Source organism: Ovis aries, chromosome 15 (assembly GCF_016772045.2).
Source record: "Ovis aries strain OAR_USU_Benz2616 breed Rambouillet chromosome 15, ARS-UI_Ramb_v3.0, whole genome shotgun sequence".
In the NCBI taxonomy this organism is placed as follows: Eukaryota; Metazoa; Chordata; class Mammalia; order Artiodactyla; family Bovidae; genus Ovis; species Ovis aries.
The window spans coordinates 61,160,244-61,175,275 of NC_056068.1; the positions used below are offsets into that span (position 1 = coordinate 61,160,244).

The 15,032-nt window shown below is 33.9% G+C and overlaps 1 protein-coding gene across 1 annotated transcript in view; it reads left to right on the top strand.

Annotated features, from left to right (window-relative positions):
* The window catches only part of ELP4 (elongator acetyltransferase complex subunit 4), a 240,986-nt gene that overhangs the window by 28,002 nt on the left and 197,952 nt on the right, over window positions 1-15,032 (top strand). Inside the window, exon 3 of the mRNA XM_004016368.6 lies at window positions 1,266-1,387. Coding sequence (XP_004016417.3) covers window positions 1,266-1,387 — 122 coding nt within the window. The remainder of the gene's footprint in view (window positions 1-1,265; window positions 1,388-15,032) is intronic.

The window sequence follows — 15,032 nt, forward strand, 5'->3', positions numbered from 1 at the left end:
TCCCCTGCATTCGCAAAAAGATTGTTAGCCACTGTACCACCAGGGAAGTCCCCAAATCTACTACATTTCTGATCATGGATTTACTTTAGTATTCTGTGCCAAGAAGGTTTATAAACAAATTACCACATGGTATTTTAGGTATGCCGTAGGAGACTGTTTTAATAAACTGCTTTTACTTAATTATAATTTACATATTAATATGATAAAACAGACTTCCCGGGTGGCTCAGACGGTTAAGCGTCTGTCTACAATGTGGGAGACCCAGGTTCGATCCCTGGGTCGGGAAGATCCCCTGGAGAAGGAAATGACAATCCACTCCAGTACTGTTGCCTGGAAAATCCCATGGACAGAGGAGCCTGGGGTCGCAAAGAGTAGGACACGACTGAGCGACTTCACTTTTACTTTCACTTTCACATGATAAAACAGATCGACCCATTTTAAATGTGTATTTTAGTGATTTTTTTACAAATATATATACTCAGGTAACCACCACAACAATCACAATATAAACCATTTCCAACATCCCCCCTAAATTTTCTCAGACCCAAATATTTCCTGGTCCCCAAGCACCTAACATCTTTCTAGCACTAGAATTTAGTTTTGCTTTCTCCAGACTATCACATTAAGGCAGTCTTATCATATACACTTTTTATGTCTGACTTTTTTCACTTAATGTTTCTGAGATTCATTTTGTTGCCCATCTATCAACAGTCCATTTCTTTTGTTGTTGAGTATTATCTCATTTGTGGACGTACCATCTGTTTTTCCATTCACTGGTTGATGGACATTTGTGCCATTCTCAGTTTTTGATTCTTATGGAAAAACTGTCATAAACGTTATGTGTACATCTATGTGTGAACATGTCTTGTCATTTCTTATGGTAATAAGCAGGAATGGAGTTGCTGATTCTTATGTTTAACTTTATAAGAAACTGCCAATCTATTTTCCAAATTTTACCATTTTACATTGCCTCTAGCAATGTAGGAATGTTTTATTTGCTCCACATTTTTTCAATACTTGGTATTGTATTTTTATTTCAGCTGTTCTAGCAGGAATGTAGTGGTTTTTCAGTGTTTCGGGTTGCATTTTTTTGATATTTAGTACCATTAAACATATTTTCACGATCTTGTTGACCATTCATATATCTTCGGAAGACATAGTTATTGTTCCACCTCATATACTTGTTTTAAGGAGAAAAAAATAAAAGCATTTGAGTATGCTTAATATATGGTAGAATTCTGACTATAATTTTTTCTTTCTTACAGAAGAGGATAAATACAACATTTATTCTCCTTTGCTCTTCAATTATTTCCTGGCAGAAGGAATTGTCAGTGGCCATGCTTTGTTGGTTGCATCTGCAAAAGAAGACCCTGCTGACATTTTACAGGTATAGAATATATTAATTCAATATTACATTTTGAATGTTTCATGAAAAAAATATTGCTTATGTATATGTAAGGAAGATATATATTTGTGTACGTGCAAACTGTATTTAAATATGTTACTGGGACCTCACGTGTCTTTTTTTCTCTTAAAAAAATGTATCAGATTTATTTGAACATATGGTGTCATTTTTAGAGTCTTAAACAATTTTTTATCCTTTTTATCAGAGTGAGGAAATTTTAATAAGTTATTTAAAACTGAGAGTAAACAAAATTATTATTAAGTGATGATATGAGAACTTAGTAAACTAGCTAGGTAAAGAAAAACAACTGCAAAATGTTGTCAGATTTTATGTTAACCAGTATTCCAAAGGTATAAGTTGGAAGAATGATACAGATATTGGAAGTACTCATTTATTGTTTTGAGGTTGCCAGAAATTATTTTCTTCTAAGAAATAAGCAATAATACTAAAATATGTGATTAAAATATTGAGTAGGCCAAAAATTCCTTTGGATTTTTCCATAAGATCTTAAGGAACTTTTTGGCCAACCCAGTACTATGTCTTTTTAAGTTGAAGCATATTTTTCACCTCAGAGAAGGCAGTCATGACTTTTAGAATTATTAATTTCTTGGTAGAGAATAGGATCTTGGTTTAAGCCATCCTTTGATTAGACTTCATAATCTAAAGTCATTTTTTTCTCCTCAGAGGATGTTTTAATTTCACTGTATAGTTTGCAAAATGGCAAATGAATAAGTCATTTATAAAAAATCTGTAGCATGACAAATACTAATTTATAATAACTGTCAAGAGACACCAACAAATTTCTACTCTCAAACATAAAAATTATTGTAATACTGAGGTCAAAACTAGCATGATTCTTTCATATGGGTCAGACTTTGTTTATCAGATTAAAATAAATTCAAGAGAAATGGAGAAGGGCATGGCAACCCACTCCAGTGTTGTTTCCTGAAGAATCCTCATGGACAGAGATGCCTGGCAGGCTACAGTCCTTGGGGTTGCAAAGAGTCGGACACAACTGGGCAACTAACCACCAAAGAGAAAACCTTTGTTTAATTTTCCAGATGATTCCCTTCTGGCTGAAGAGCCTGTTTTCCTTCATTCTTATTTCTACTATTAACCCTTTGTAATATTTTCTTTTTTATTTTCTGTTTTTGTTTCTTCTTTTGTTCCTTTTCCCTTTGACCTTTATCATTGTGGTCAATTTCCTAACAGTAGTCTGCTTGTGACAAGCAATGGAGTAAAGGCCAAAATCAATGTTGTAAAGAAGCTGTTATAGGTTCTTCACAGTCCATTCCACAATATACTGAGCCTAAGATTTTGTATCAGACATAGCTGATATATAGGATTTATAGCTATATAGGAAATTTTTGCCAAGCCTTGGGCAGGAAGGCCTATTTCTATGTGGTTTTTAAAATGTTTGATTTTTTTTTTTTTAACTTCTTCCCTCTTCCAACCTGTGTAATTGATGTTAAAGCCTTTACTATACTTCTACATTTTGCCTTAGAGAACTACCTTATTTTATTTGAAAGTTCATTCATGACACCTTTGTTAGGTACCTTGATTTGTACAGTTCAGTTCAGTCACTCATTTGTGTCTGACTGTGACCCCATGGACTGCAGCACGCCAGGCCTCCCTGTCCATCACCAACTCCCCGAGTTTACCCAAACTCATGTCCATTGAGTCAGTGATGCCATCCAACCATCTAATCCTCTGTTGTCCCCTTCTCCTCCCACCTTCAATCTTTGCCAGCATCAGGGTCTTTTCCAGTGAGTCAGCTCTTCACATCAAGTGGCCAAAGTATTGGAGTTTCAGCTTCAACATCAGTCCTTCCAATGAATACCCAGGACTGATCTCCTTTAAGATGGACTGGTTGGATTTCCTTGCAGTCCAAGGGAGTCTCAAGAGTCTTCTCCAAAACCACAGTTCAAAAGCATCAATTCTTAGGTGCTCAGCTTTCTTTATAGTCCAACTCTCACATCCATACATGACTACTGGAAAAACCATAGCTTTGACTAGATGGAACTTTGTTGGCAAAGTAATGTCTCTGCTTTTTAATATGCTGTCTAGTTTGGTCATAACTTTTCTTCCAAGGAGTAAGAGTCTTTTAATTTCATGACTGCAGTCACCATCTGCAGTGATTTTGGAGCCCCCAGAAATTGTCTGACACTGTTTCCACTGTTTCCCCATCCATTTGCCCTGAAGTGATGGGACCAAATGCCATGATCTTAATTTTCTAAATGTAGAGTTATAAGCCAACTTTTTCACTCTCCTTTTTCACTTTCATCAAGAAGCTCTTTAGTTCTTCACTTTCTGCCATAAGGGTGATATCATCTGCATATCTGAGATTATTGATGTTTCTCCCAAAAGTTTTAATTCCAGCTTGTGCTTCATCCAGTCCAGCATTTCTCATGATATACTCTCCATATAAGGTAAATAAGCAAGTTGACAATATACAGCCTTGACGTACTCCTTTTCCTATTTGGAACCAGTCTGTTGTTCCATGTTCAGTTCTAACTGTTGCTTTCTGACCTGCATACAGATTTCTCAAGAGACAAGTCAGGTGGTCTGATATTCCCATCTCTTTAAGATTTGTACAAGTTATTATTAAAAGATTTCAATGTACTTTACATATCCTTCTTTGGAGTATGTGAAGGATTTTGAAATTAGAAAATAATTTCATCAAAGTTTCTTAAGAATCTAGTCTTACATGCAAATCTTTTTTCACAGAGTTTACGATGTACTAGAAAAAAATACAAAGCTGGAGTCAAAAAACATAGACTCTTATTAATGTTGCCCTTGTGACCAAAAGGGAGAAGGAAATGGCAACCCACTCCAGTACTCTTGCCCGGAAAATCCGTTGGACAGAGGAGCCTGGGATGCTGCAGTCCATGGGGTCGGGTCGCAAAGAGTCAGACACGACTGAGAGACTTCACTTCACTTCACTTGTGACCAAAATAGATTAATAAGGACCAGACTTGTCATCATGCCTGAAACAACTAAAAAACAGGACAAAATCTTATGAAACATCATATAATAAGGGACATATTACATACCTTTGAGCATCATATAATAAAAGACAGTGATTGCTGAGTTATGCAAAATAAGCAAAGTAAACCCTGTAATTTCCCTAGCTTACTGCATGTGAAATATCCAGGCCATAGTGCAGGTAGGAAGGACCCAGGATAAGACAGTCTTAGGAGACAGAGCTAGGAATGTGGAATTATGACCTTGTTATTGTATTTATCTGGAGCCAGTTATCATTTAAGGAGATACATATGGGTGCCAAGTAAGCAAGGGGAAGACTTGTGATCTTTAATTCTATATGTCAACTTGACCATGCCACAGGGTACCCAGATATTTCATCAGATATTATTCTGAGTGTTTTCTGTGAAAATATTTTTGGATGAGATTAACAGTTAAATTGGTAGAGTAAGTAAAGCAATTTGCCCTACCTAATGTGGGTGGGCTTCATCCAATCAGTTGAAGGTCTAAATAGAACAAAACTGCTAACCCTCCTCTGTGTAAGAAAGAATTCTTCCTGGACTGCTTTTGAAGTTGAACATCAGCTTTTACTTGCCCTCAGGTTCAATCTGAAATATTAGCTTTTCCTGAGTTTGCTATCCTTTGGATTAGAATTACACCATTGGTTTTCCTGGTTCAAAAGCCTTCAGATTTGAACAGAAATTACACCATCAGCTTTCCTGTATCTCCAGCTTGCTCTGCGTATTTGGGGACTTGTCAGTCTCCATAATCTATGAGCCAGTTCCTTATAATAAATTTTATTAGAGAGATATATATGTATGTATATATTCATGTATATATGAGTGTATACACACACATCCTATTTGTAGTGTTTCTCTGGAGAACTCTAATACAATTTTGATGAAAATATAAAAATTACATTTAAAACCAAAGAAGGCATTTCACATTTATTAACCTACATTGAATGATTATCATCTTATCTTATATCTTGGCCAATTTTCCAGATAGTACACTGATCTCTTCCAACTTTTGTACTCATATTTCTAAAAATATGTTTTAAAACGATGTATCTTCTTTCATAATAAGGTATGAAAAAATTTAGTTATGATACTATTTAGTTGCAATGGATGTTATTGTGAATACTGCCTTTTTACTTAAAGACTTTTATATCAGTCTTATGCATGTATTCAACTGAATCTAAATAATAGCAATTTGATATCAGTACTAATATTGGAAGTATATACATAAGCAAACTCTATTTTAACAACTAAAAATTTTACATCAATCATTTTTTCCTTGAATTCATATTTTTTTCACTCATTCCTCATAGAGTTTTGTCAGAATGTTATATGTTTTATATTCAGCATATTTATTAATAACCTTGATAGTTTTTCTATAACAGAACTTTACATTTATTTTAATCCTCTTGTCTCAAAAGAATCTAAGTTTTAAACTCATTTCTTCTTGTTTCAATCACCATTACAATTACTGTTGCATGCGATATATCAATAGACATAAAAATGTTTGTACTAAATTGCTTCGTTAAGATATATCAGTGCATGAATATTGCTAGAATTTCATGGACAGAATTTAGCATCAACTCTTTTCATATTTTTCACTTTTGCAGATGTGAGCAGTTCATAGTTAAATAAAGAATAGAGAGAGTTATGTCATTGTATTGTTATTTGGTCGTTAAGTTGTGTCTCAATTCTTTGCAATCCCTGTGAACTGAAGCTTGCCATGCTCCTCTCTCTGTCCATGGGATTTTCCAGGAAGAATACTAGAGTGGGTCACCATTTCCTTCTCCAAGGGATCTTCCCATCCCAGGGATCAAAACCACGTCTTCTACATTGCAGGTGGATTCTTTACCACTGAGCCACCCTGTCCCTCAAATTATCCTTTTTCTTTTTCTGAGTAATGCACAAAAAAGAAATCACACTATGTCCATCAGCACATATTATTTTAAGTTCTTTGTCTAACTTATTAGGTCCGCATAAAATTTTGCTGAAGACAAATGAAGAGAGGGTTGTTTCTCCGGTCATTAGAACATTCACATTTTCTGTACCAAATAAATTGTCTTTTTGTTCAGTGCTGTGGAGATGCCCCAAGTGCTCTGTGGCAACGAGAAGTAAACCTTTCACTTAAGTGAGAAAGGAGAATAGGGAAAGGGGAACTTGTACATCTATCATTGGTACATTCTCTATGAGGTCGTTTTTTCACTAGAGTATTTGTTTAAGTTGAAAATCTAGGAATTGATCCCTTAAAATTCTCATGATCAGATACCTCTTTGAAAGTCTTCATGTACCCCAGGTTTAAAGACTCCCAATTTTTGACAGTTAAAAGGAATTGAAACAAGTCATCTTACCTGATCCAGATTAATTTTTCTACCGTAGGTGTTTTTAAATGAAGAAAGTATTCTAATGTCATCAGATGTGTTTTACTTTATCTCATGCACTTAGAATATATTATCAAAAATAATATATATACTCCACAAAAACCTAATGGTCTTAGACATTAGATTTACTTAATGTAACACAGCAGATTTGACACTGCATTTTCAAAGTTTGTTTCATTCTTCTATTTATAAGTAGCCTAGAACGAGTTTTTTTGTGTGTGAATAGCATTTGCTTTACATGACAATTTAATATTTATCAATAATGTATTCAGTGAAATTAAATAGTAAGTTAATCATAAAGTTAAGTGTCTAAGCCTCAAGAAATACTTATCTTCTCTGATTTTAATGCCATTATTTGCTTTTAACTAAAATCACTTGTACAGATGAGTAATGTAATTAGTTAAAGGCTGTAAATGCTAAATAACATGCACACGTAACATTCCCATACATTAAAAAATTATTTAGTGATTCATTTTTAAACGGTTTTACTTTTGATTATGTTCTTATATTTCATGAAGCTCTATTCTGAAGGTATGTCTAGTTTTTGAATTAATAGAATCTTCACTCATCAGTAATGTTGCTTCTCTTTTTTTATAATTTAAAAAAATGTTTAAAAAAATGTTTGTTTGATGGGGAAATATTACTTTGTTGCATGTTTCTTTGTTTACAGTGAAGCAGAGTATTTTCCCCATGGTCATTAGTTTTCTGCATTTCTTTCTTTTTTTATAATCAATTTTTTTCCTCTTTTTTTTTTTTCCTCATTGCTCTGTATGAGCTCTTTACATATTATAGTTAATATCCCTGGATTATATAAAGGGTGCTTGTTTTGCACATTCTCAGGGTCTAAGTCCCTGAAGTTATAAGGTTGCACAGGAATATCAAATTTGCCAAAACACAAAGATAGCCACTCCTGGGCTGCCTTTCTATAAACGCTGTCCCTCCTCCCACATTCCTCACACATAGCACTAGCATATTTTTTCACCCTTCATCATTAGATTTGTGGGTTGGTCTGTTCCTGTTAGCCATACGTTAAACATTCTTGAGTATAATCCAAAGCAATCTCTAATGTGGCCGAAGATGCAAAATTCCCTCAGATTGATCACTGTGATCAGGGAGAATTATTTGAATCCCATGCAAGTCTATTGGCTGATGAGAATATAGAATTCAGCCAGTTAACAAAGTCATGTTTTTTAAATTTGCAAACTTGTCATCTTCTTTTTCTTATATGTTTAATATATAATAGTAAAACAGTATTTGACTTAAAAGAATAATATGTCATTTTCAGTTTTTTGTAAGAAATTACAGAAAGTGTTGTTTTTAACATACATATGTCTAATGTGGTCCCATATTAGTGTAGTGTTCATACATTTAAACATAGGCAAAGCACTCTCTGACATAAATCACAGCAGGATCCTCTATGATCCACCTCCCAGAATACTGGAAATAAAAGCAAAAATAAACAAATGGGATCTAATTAAAAGCTTCTGCACAACAAAGGAAACTATAAGCAAGGTGAAAAGACAGCCTTCGGAATGGGAGAAAATAATAGCAAATGAAGCAACTGACAAACAACTAATCTCAAAAATATACAAGCAACTTATGCAGCTCAATTCCAGAAAAATAAATGACCCAATCAAAAAATGGGCCAAAGAACTAAATAGACATTTCTCCAAAGAAGACATACAGATGGCTAACAAACACATGAAAAGATGCTCAACATCACTCATTATCAGAGAAATGCAAATCAAGACCACAATGAGGTACCATTTCACACCAGTCAGAATGGCTGTGACCCAAAAGTCCACAAGCAACAAATGCTGGAGAGGGTGTGGAGAAAAGGGAACCCTCTTACACCGTTGGTGGGAATGCAAACTAGTACAGCCACTATGGAGAACAGTGTGGAGATTCCTTAAAATACTACAAATAGAACTGCCTTATGACCCAGCAATCCCACTGCTAGGCATACACACCGTGGAAACCAGAAATGAAAGAGACACGTATACCCCAATCTTCATCGCAGCACTGTTTATAATAGCCAGGACATGGAAGCAACCTAGATGTCCATCAGCAGATGAATGGATAAGAAAGCTGTGGTACATATACACAGTGGAGTATTACTCGGCCATTAAAAAGAATACATTTGAATCAGTTCTAATGAGGTGGATGAAACTGGAGCTGATTATACAGAGTGAAGTAAGCCAGAAAGAAAAGCACCAATACAGTATAGTAACACATATATATGGAATTTAGAAAGATGGTAATGATGACCCTGTATGCAAGACAGCAAAAGAGACACAGACATATAGAACAGACTTTTGGACTCTGTGGGAGAGGGAGAGGGTGGGATGATTTGGGAGAATGGCATTGAAACATTTATACTATCATGTAAGAAACGAATCGCTAGTCTAGGTTCGATACAGGATACAGGATGCTTGGGGCTGGTGCACTGGGATGACCCAGAGAGATGATATGGGGAGGGTGGTGGGAGGGGGGTTCAGGGAACTCGTGTATACCTGTGGTGGATTCATGTCAGTGTATGGCAAAACCAATACAGTATTGTAAAGTAAAAAAATAAAATTTAAATTAAAAAAAACTAAAAATAAAATAAAGTAGACTGGATGGTAAAATTATGGTTAATAAAAATTTATGTATATAAATAAATACATAAATAAAATACATTAAAATACATAAATAAAAATTTATGTATATTCTTCATAATACTAGTACATAGACAAAGTTTTAACATCTTTGAGAAAAATAAAATACTTCTGTAATTTTAAGTGAAATGTTAAATACTAATACAGATAAGTAATACTTTCCCACCTATAAGAGTAGGTATAGATATTACGTATTTTCTACATCACATTCAGTTGGGATTTCAGTGTGCCCAATTCAGAGTTATACTGAAAACTTTCTTGCATCAAACAGCCCAAAAATGAATGATAGAAACCCAAGGCATTAACAATGTTTAGAGATAACAACATGGAGGGGGAGGATGCTATAATTGTTTAGTTTTAATTTTGTGATGTATGATTGGGGATTTCTAGAACCTATAACCAAGGCAAATATTGCTGGTACAAGAAAAGGGAAAAGACAGTCTTATAGACCATAATTAACTTAAAACTGTGTATAACTAAAAGACAAGTAACGGATAAAAAGCCCCATCAGCTTCCTAAGATATGTTATATAACCACCCAGCAATTTATCCATCATCCTTTGAAAACATATTCATGCCTATTGTAGTCAAAGCTTCAGGAAGTCAGCAGTAAGATGTAACGCTGAAAAATTACACCCCTTAGAAAATCCTATAGAACAATATACATGATGTTGTTAAAGCTTTTAAGAACAGATATGGTAAGTATTTTGCAGTTAACTTTTTTATCTAAAAGAATCTTCTTGATCATCTCAAAATAGTAATGGGTATTCTCTGTGAAAACTTCCTATGGAATGCTTTCTAATATCACAAAATTACATTTTTATGTTAAAATATTTAAACATTTATCAGTATATAGGCCAGTTTTTTATATGAAATAAAAAATTATAAACACACTTGCACACCCAAACATTTCTTAAGAACTTGAAAATGCTAAAATTTCTCTGTAATATTCTTTTTATAATGTTTAACAATATGATGCTATGTGTTAATACTTAAGGAATTAAAGAAAGTAGAATTTCAGAAGTAAATTCAAAATGCTGTTTCATAATATACTAAAGTCAGTTTTAAAACCTAATTTGAATGTTTCTAGTGGAAGACAATGGCACGCCACTCCACTACTCTCGCCTGGAAAATCCCATGGACGGAGGAGCCTGGAAGGCTGCAGTTCATGGAGTCGCTGAGGGTCAGACATGACAGAGCGACTTGACTTTCCCTTTTCACTTTCATGCATTGGAGAAGGAAATGGCAACCCACTCCAGTGTTCTTGCCTGGAGAATCCCAGGGATGGGGGAGCCTGGTGGGCTGCCGTCTATGGGGTCACACAGAGTCGGACACGACTGAAGTGACTTAGCAGCAGTGATAACATGCCAGAGAGGTAATATAGGGTCAGGAAGCGATATCTAGTACCTAGAGCAAAGACTTGTTGCATTAACTTTTTGAGCTATCTATTACATACATTATGCACTGTCTAACACCAGCCACAGTTAGAACAGAGTGGGAGGCTAGACTGCATGTAAGAAGCTTCAAGGCTGTATGTTTTAGTGTGTACCCAGGAAAAGTACAAGCTTTCCAGCAGGAGTGCCCCACCTACCTTGATGTTTAGAAAAGGCCCACGGCATATGATATTTTTTTAGCATCAAACATGTTGGTCGGCAAATATTTCAAATGTAATATCAATTATGATGAAACTTCCTGTATTTGCTATTGAGAAAGTCATAATTGAAAATGATTATTTATAATAATCATAAGTCATGGAGTGAGTTTTAGTTCATTTAAAATAAACTTTATTCATATTTGATGAACTAATATAATAAAATACTTTGGTCACTTTTTTGCTCGGTAACAAAGTAGTGAAGTGTGAAAATTTAGTTTAATATCTTCAGAATTCTCTTTTATGGTCTTTTAATCCATAAGTAAAAGTTAAACTTGTATCTTGATCATTTAAAAGCATTATTTTAAACCTCAAAATATCAGCCCTTTACTCAAATATTGAACTAATTTGTTAAGATCTTATTTATTATACCTTGTGTCTTTTCCTTTATTTGATTCCTTGGTTTTAATTGAGACCAGAGGCATTGATTTAGAGTTAGATAAAGCAGTTTTGGGCTTCCCTGGTGGCTCAGCTGGTAAAGAATCCATCTGCAATGTGGGAGACCTGGGTTCAATCCCTGGGTTGGAAAGAATTCCTAGAGAAGGGAATGGCTACCCACTTAAGTATTGTGCCCTGGAGTAGTACCATGTACTGTATAGTCCATGGGGTTGCAAAGAGTTGGACATGACTGAGCAACTTTAACTTTAACAAAGCAGTGTTATTTGCTAAACAATTTATTGTTTGAGTTACTGATAAAAAGATTTGTTTTCCTTCTCTCAGTTTGGTGACATGATTGAGTCTGTTTGCCATCCATCTGTTATTTACTGATCATGGAACAAAAATTAGAAATCTAGTGAGTGGTCAGTTTGCTCTTAATACATTATAGTACTATCTGGTCTTTCTGAGTATGGAGAATACAAAAATGTCTCTGATCCAACCTATGCTTTTTTTCAGTGCCAAATATTGAAACAGGTATAAAAATGAAGCATCTGTTGGTTGACCAAATTTATCATTGAACATTTTTTTAATTTATGCTCATCTCCAAGTTGTAGTTTTATGATTCAAAACAGAAGTAACATATAATGTTATAAATAATTAAAAAGTTTTTTCTGGCCCTTCTATATTCTACTTTGCAAGCTTTATGCATGCTCAACACCTTATACATTACACACTTTCCCACACGTTTTTTACTTTTTGTAGCCTATATAATATTTAATGTGTGTCTTATCAAAACTAGCTTATCACTGTATACCTTTGTTCATAATATGACAAATATTAAAAGATCTTTGAAGGCAGAGCTATAATCAGAATATGTTCCCTTCTCTTCTTTGTCAACATTTTATTTGTTCAGAAAATTATCAGACTTTTCAGTGCTTACAACTCTGAAGTGCTAGTAGAGCCGGAAATTTGCTGTTTGACCCTAGGGCTTCACTCTTTTTTAATCCCTCCCTAGCTACTTGTGAGAGCTTATTTAAAATTCTGAGTTCTCCCCTGGCAGCCACAGTTACAGCTTCTTTGGCAAATTAAAAAGACTAAGAAAAAACATGCAAAGGCTCAGTACTGCTTCCAGTGACCTACATTTGTAGCCAGCTTTTAAAAGATGGCATGTGCCTTATTTTCCAATGAGCAAATCAAAGATAAGATAAAAATATAAAAGAAAATAAACCCACCTCTCTGTCACTGGCTCGTGAGAACATTTTTGATATAACATTGGAATGAACACACAGTTGGGCTTGATGTTTGTGCTTAAGTCAACAAAAGGAAGGAATTTTGCATGCAGAAAAGTGGCCTAAGTTATATAGTAAAATGCCACACTCTGTAACAGGATATTTACCCTCAAAAAGATAAAATATACTTGAAATCTGAGCTTAGATTTTAATTTCTGTGTAGCTGCTTAACTAGCTTCAGGACCTTGCACAAGTCACTTAACCTTTCATATTAAAATAGTAATAATATCTGCCTACCGTATTCTGAAGTTCCAAATCAGAAATGAAATATCTGAGGTTTTTGCTTTCTGAATCTTAAAGCATCTATTCCAGGCTTCACATTTACTTTCAAAAATTTTATTTTGAACCCATAAAAAATGGATGGTTGTGAATACTTGATGGTTTTGCTATACTCAAAGAAATGTTTAAATCTTGGAACTGTAATATAGGAGTTTTATCATTCTTGGAAAAGAAGTCATACAAAGTCAAAATTGAGAATATTAGAAAGAGGGTTCACTTTTCTTCTGAATACTTTTTCAGAAAACGTATTCAGCAGAAGGGAAAGGGTTCAATTCTTTTGAGGGGGATAAATGTCTTGAAAACCAGAGCCATTCAAACTAAAAGAAAATCAGCCTCCCAAATTAACATGCTGTCCCATTTAATGAAACATTAAAGGACACCATAGGAGCAGAGAGGCAGTATACCATCAAGGATCATAAATTAAATAGACAGTCTGTGAAGATTTATTATGTATGAAAGGATAACTCTACTGTTGAAAACACCCCCCAAAATAGGACTATTTCTCCAGCTAGTGTTGGGGTGATTCTTTCAGTATTTCTCTTCTGATTTAAGTTTTGTTTATCAGAAACTGACAGGCAATTGCAGAAAGCCTTAGTTCCTCACATCCATCTTTTCACATTATGGTATATATTAATGAAATCACAGGCATTTGAAACATGCTGATTGTGGGTACATACATTGAGTCTAAAAGTCTGCTTGATTTCAAAAACAGGATAGAGAGTATTAAAATGAAGACTTAAAGTGGAAGTAGAAAATAAATCTGAAACTATGAAGTATACTTCTCACGTTTAAATCTTGTAAAATAGACTATAACATACAGGGTGCTATAGAATTTTTAAAAACCTATTTTATGCTCTTACTCAGTTACCTCTACTTCTCAGTAGTCAGTGAACAAAAAGAGAATGAGTTCTGTTGTACTAAAACCAAATATACTACAGAAAATAATTTTCACATTTAATAAAAATAAAATTATATCCAGTTTCATTTAGTACCCACAATACCCTAAAGATTTTTGTTTGCGACATTTTCCAAAAGTTTTGTTTATTCTGATAAAAATACATAATATCAAATAAATAAAACTAGTCACTTGTATGCTTCTGAGTTAGGAATTTAACTGATCAGGACCATTTAAATGAAGATAATGCCTGATTCTGTTCCTAACTGAGATTTCTTTGACAATAGGTATCCATAAAACTTCAAAGTATTTCTTTTCCAGCAATGTAAAGATTCTGTGACTTTGATTTAATAAATAATTATAAGATTATTGTCACTTTCTTAACTTTTAAAATAGCTATATTTAGAAATGTTTTAGACTAACAGTTTTTAGGATTTAGTTTATATTCAGTAAAGACATTTAATACTTAAAGGAAAAGAAAGTAACTTACTATTATTTAACTTGTTTGCTCAATGTAAAATTTTCATATGTCGTATTTTCTTAAAATGAGTTAATATACACTCTTATACAGTAAACATTTACTGGAAGGAGTTACTACATATGATCTCACTAACTAAACCTGTTAATACTAATGATTAAGTGGAGCATTTAGTCTACTTTTTAAAACAATTCACAAAATGTATTGTAATTAAGATATGTCCTATTGTAAGGACTACATTCTTCACCGTTCATTATTCTTTTTCTAAGTAGGAACATAATATAGGTAAAAATATACATATGCACACTTATGTATACTTAATACGTATACACACACACAGAAGTTCACATTTATAGCAGTTACCTAATTAGGAACTCTCTTCACTTTAACTTTTATCTCTGGGTATGAGTTTTATTGGTTGTACAGTCAGAACTAGATTAAACATTGACAACTTTGAATATGTAAACTTGACTTTGTAAAAAAAATCTAGAAAGGAAAACTCCAATTTTTATGAATAAAAGTATTAATAGATTCCAGCAGTGCAATCTCACTTCTCTGTACGTAAAAGCATGAAATTTTTATTTTAAGCTTCTTAAGACATCTGAAGTAAAGAGACTGTTTTGA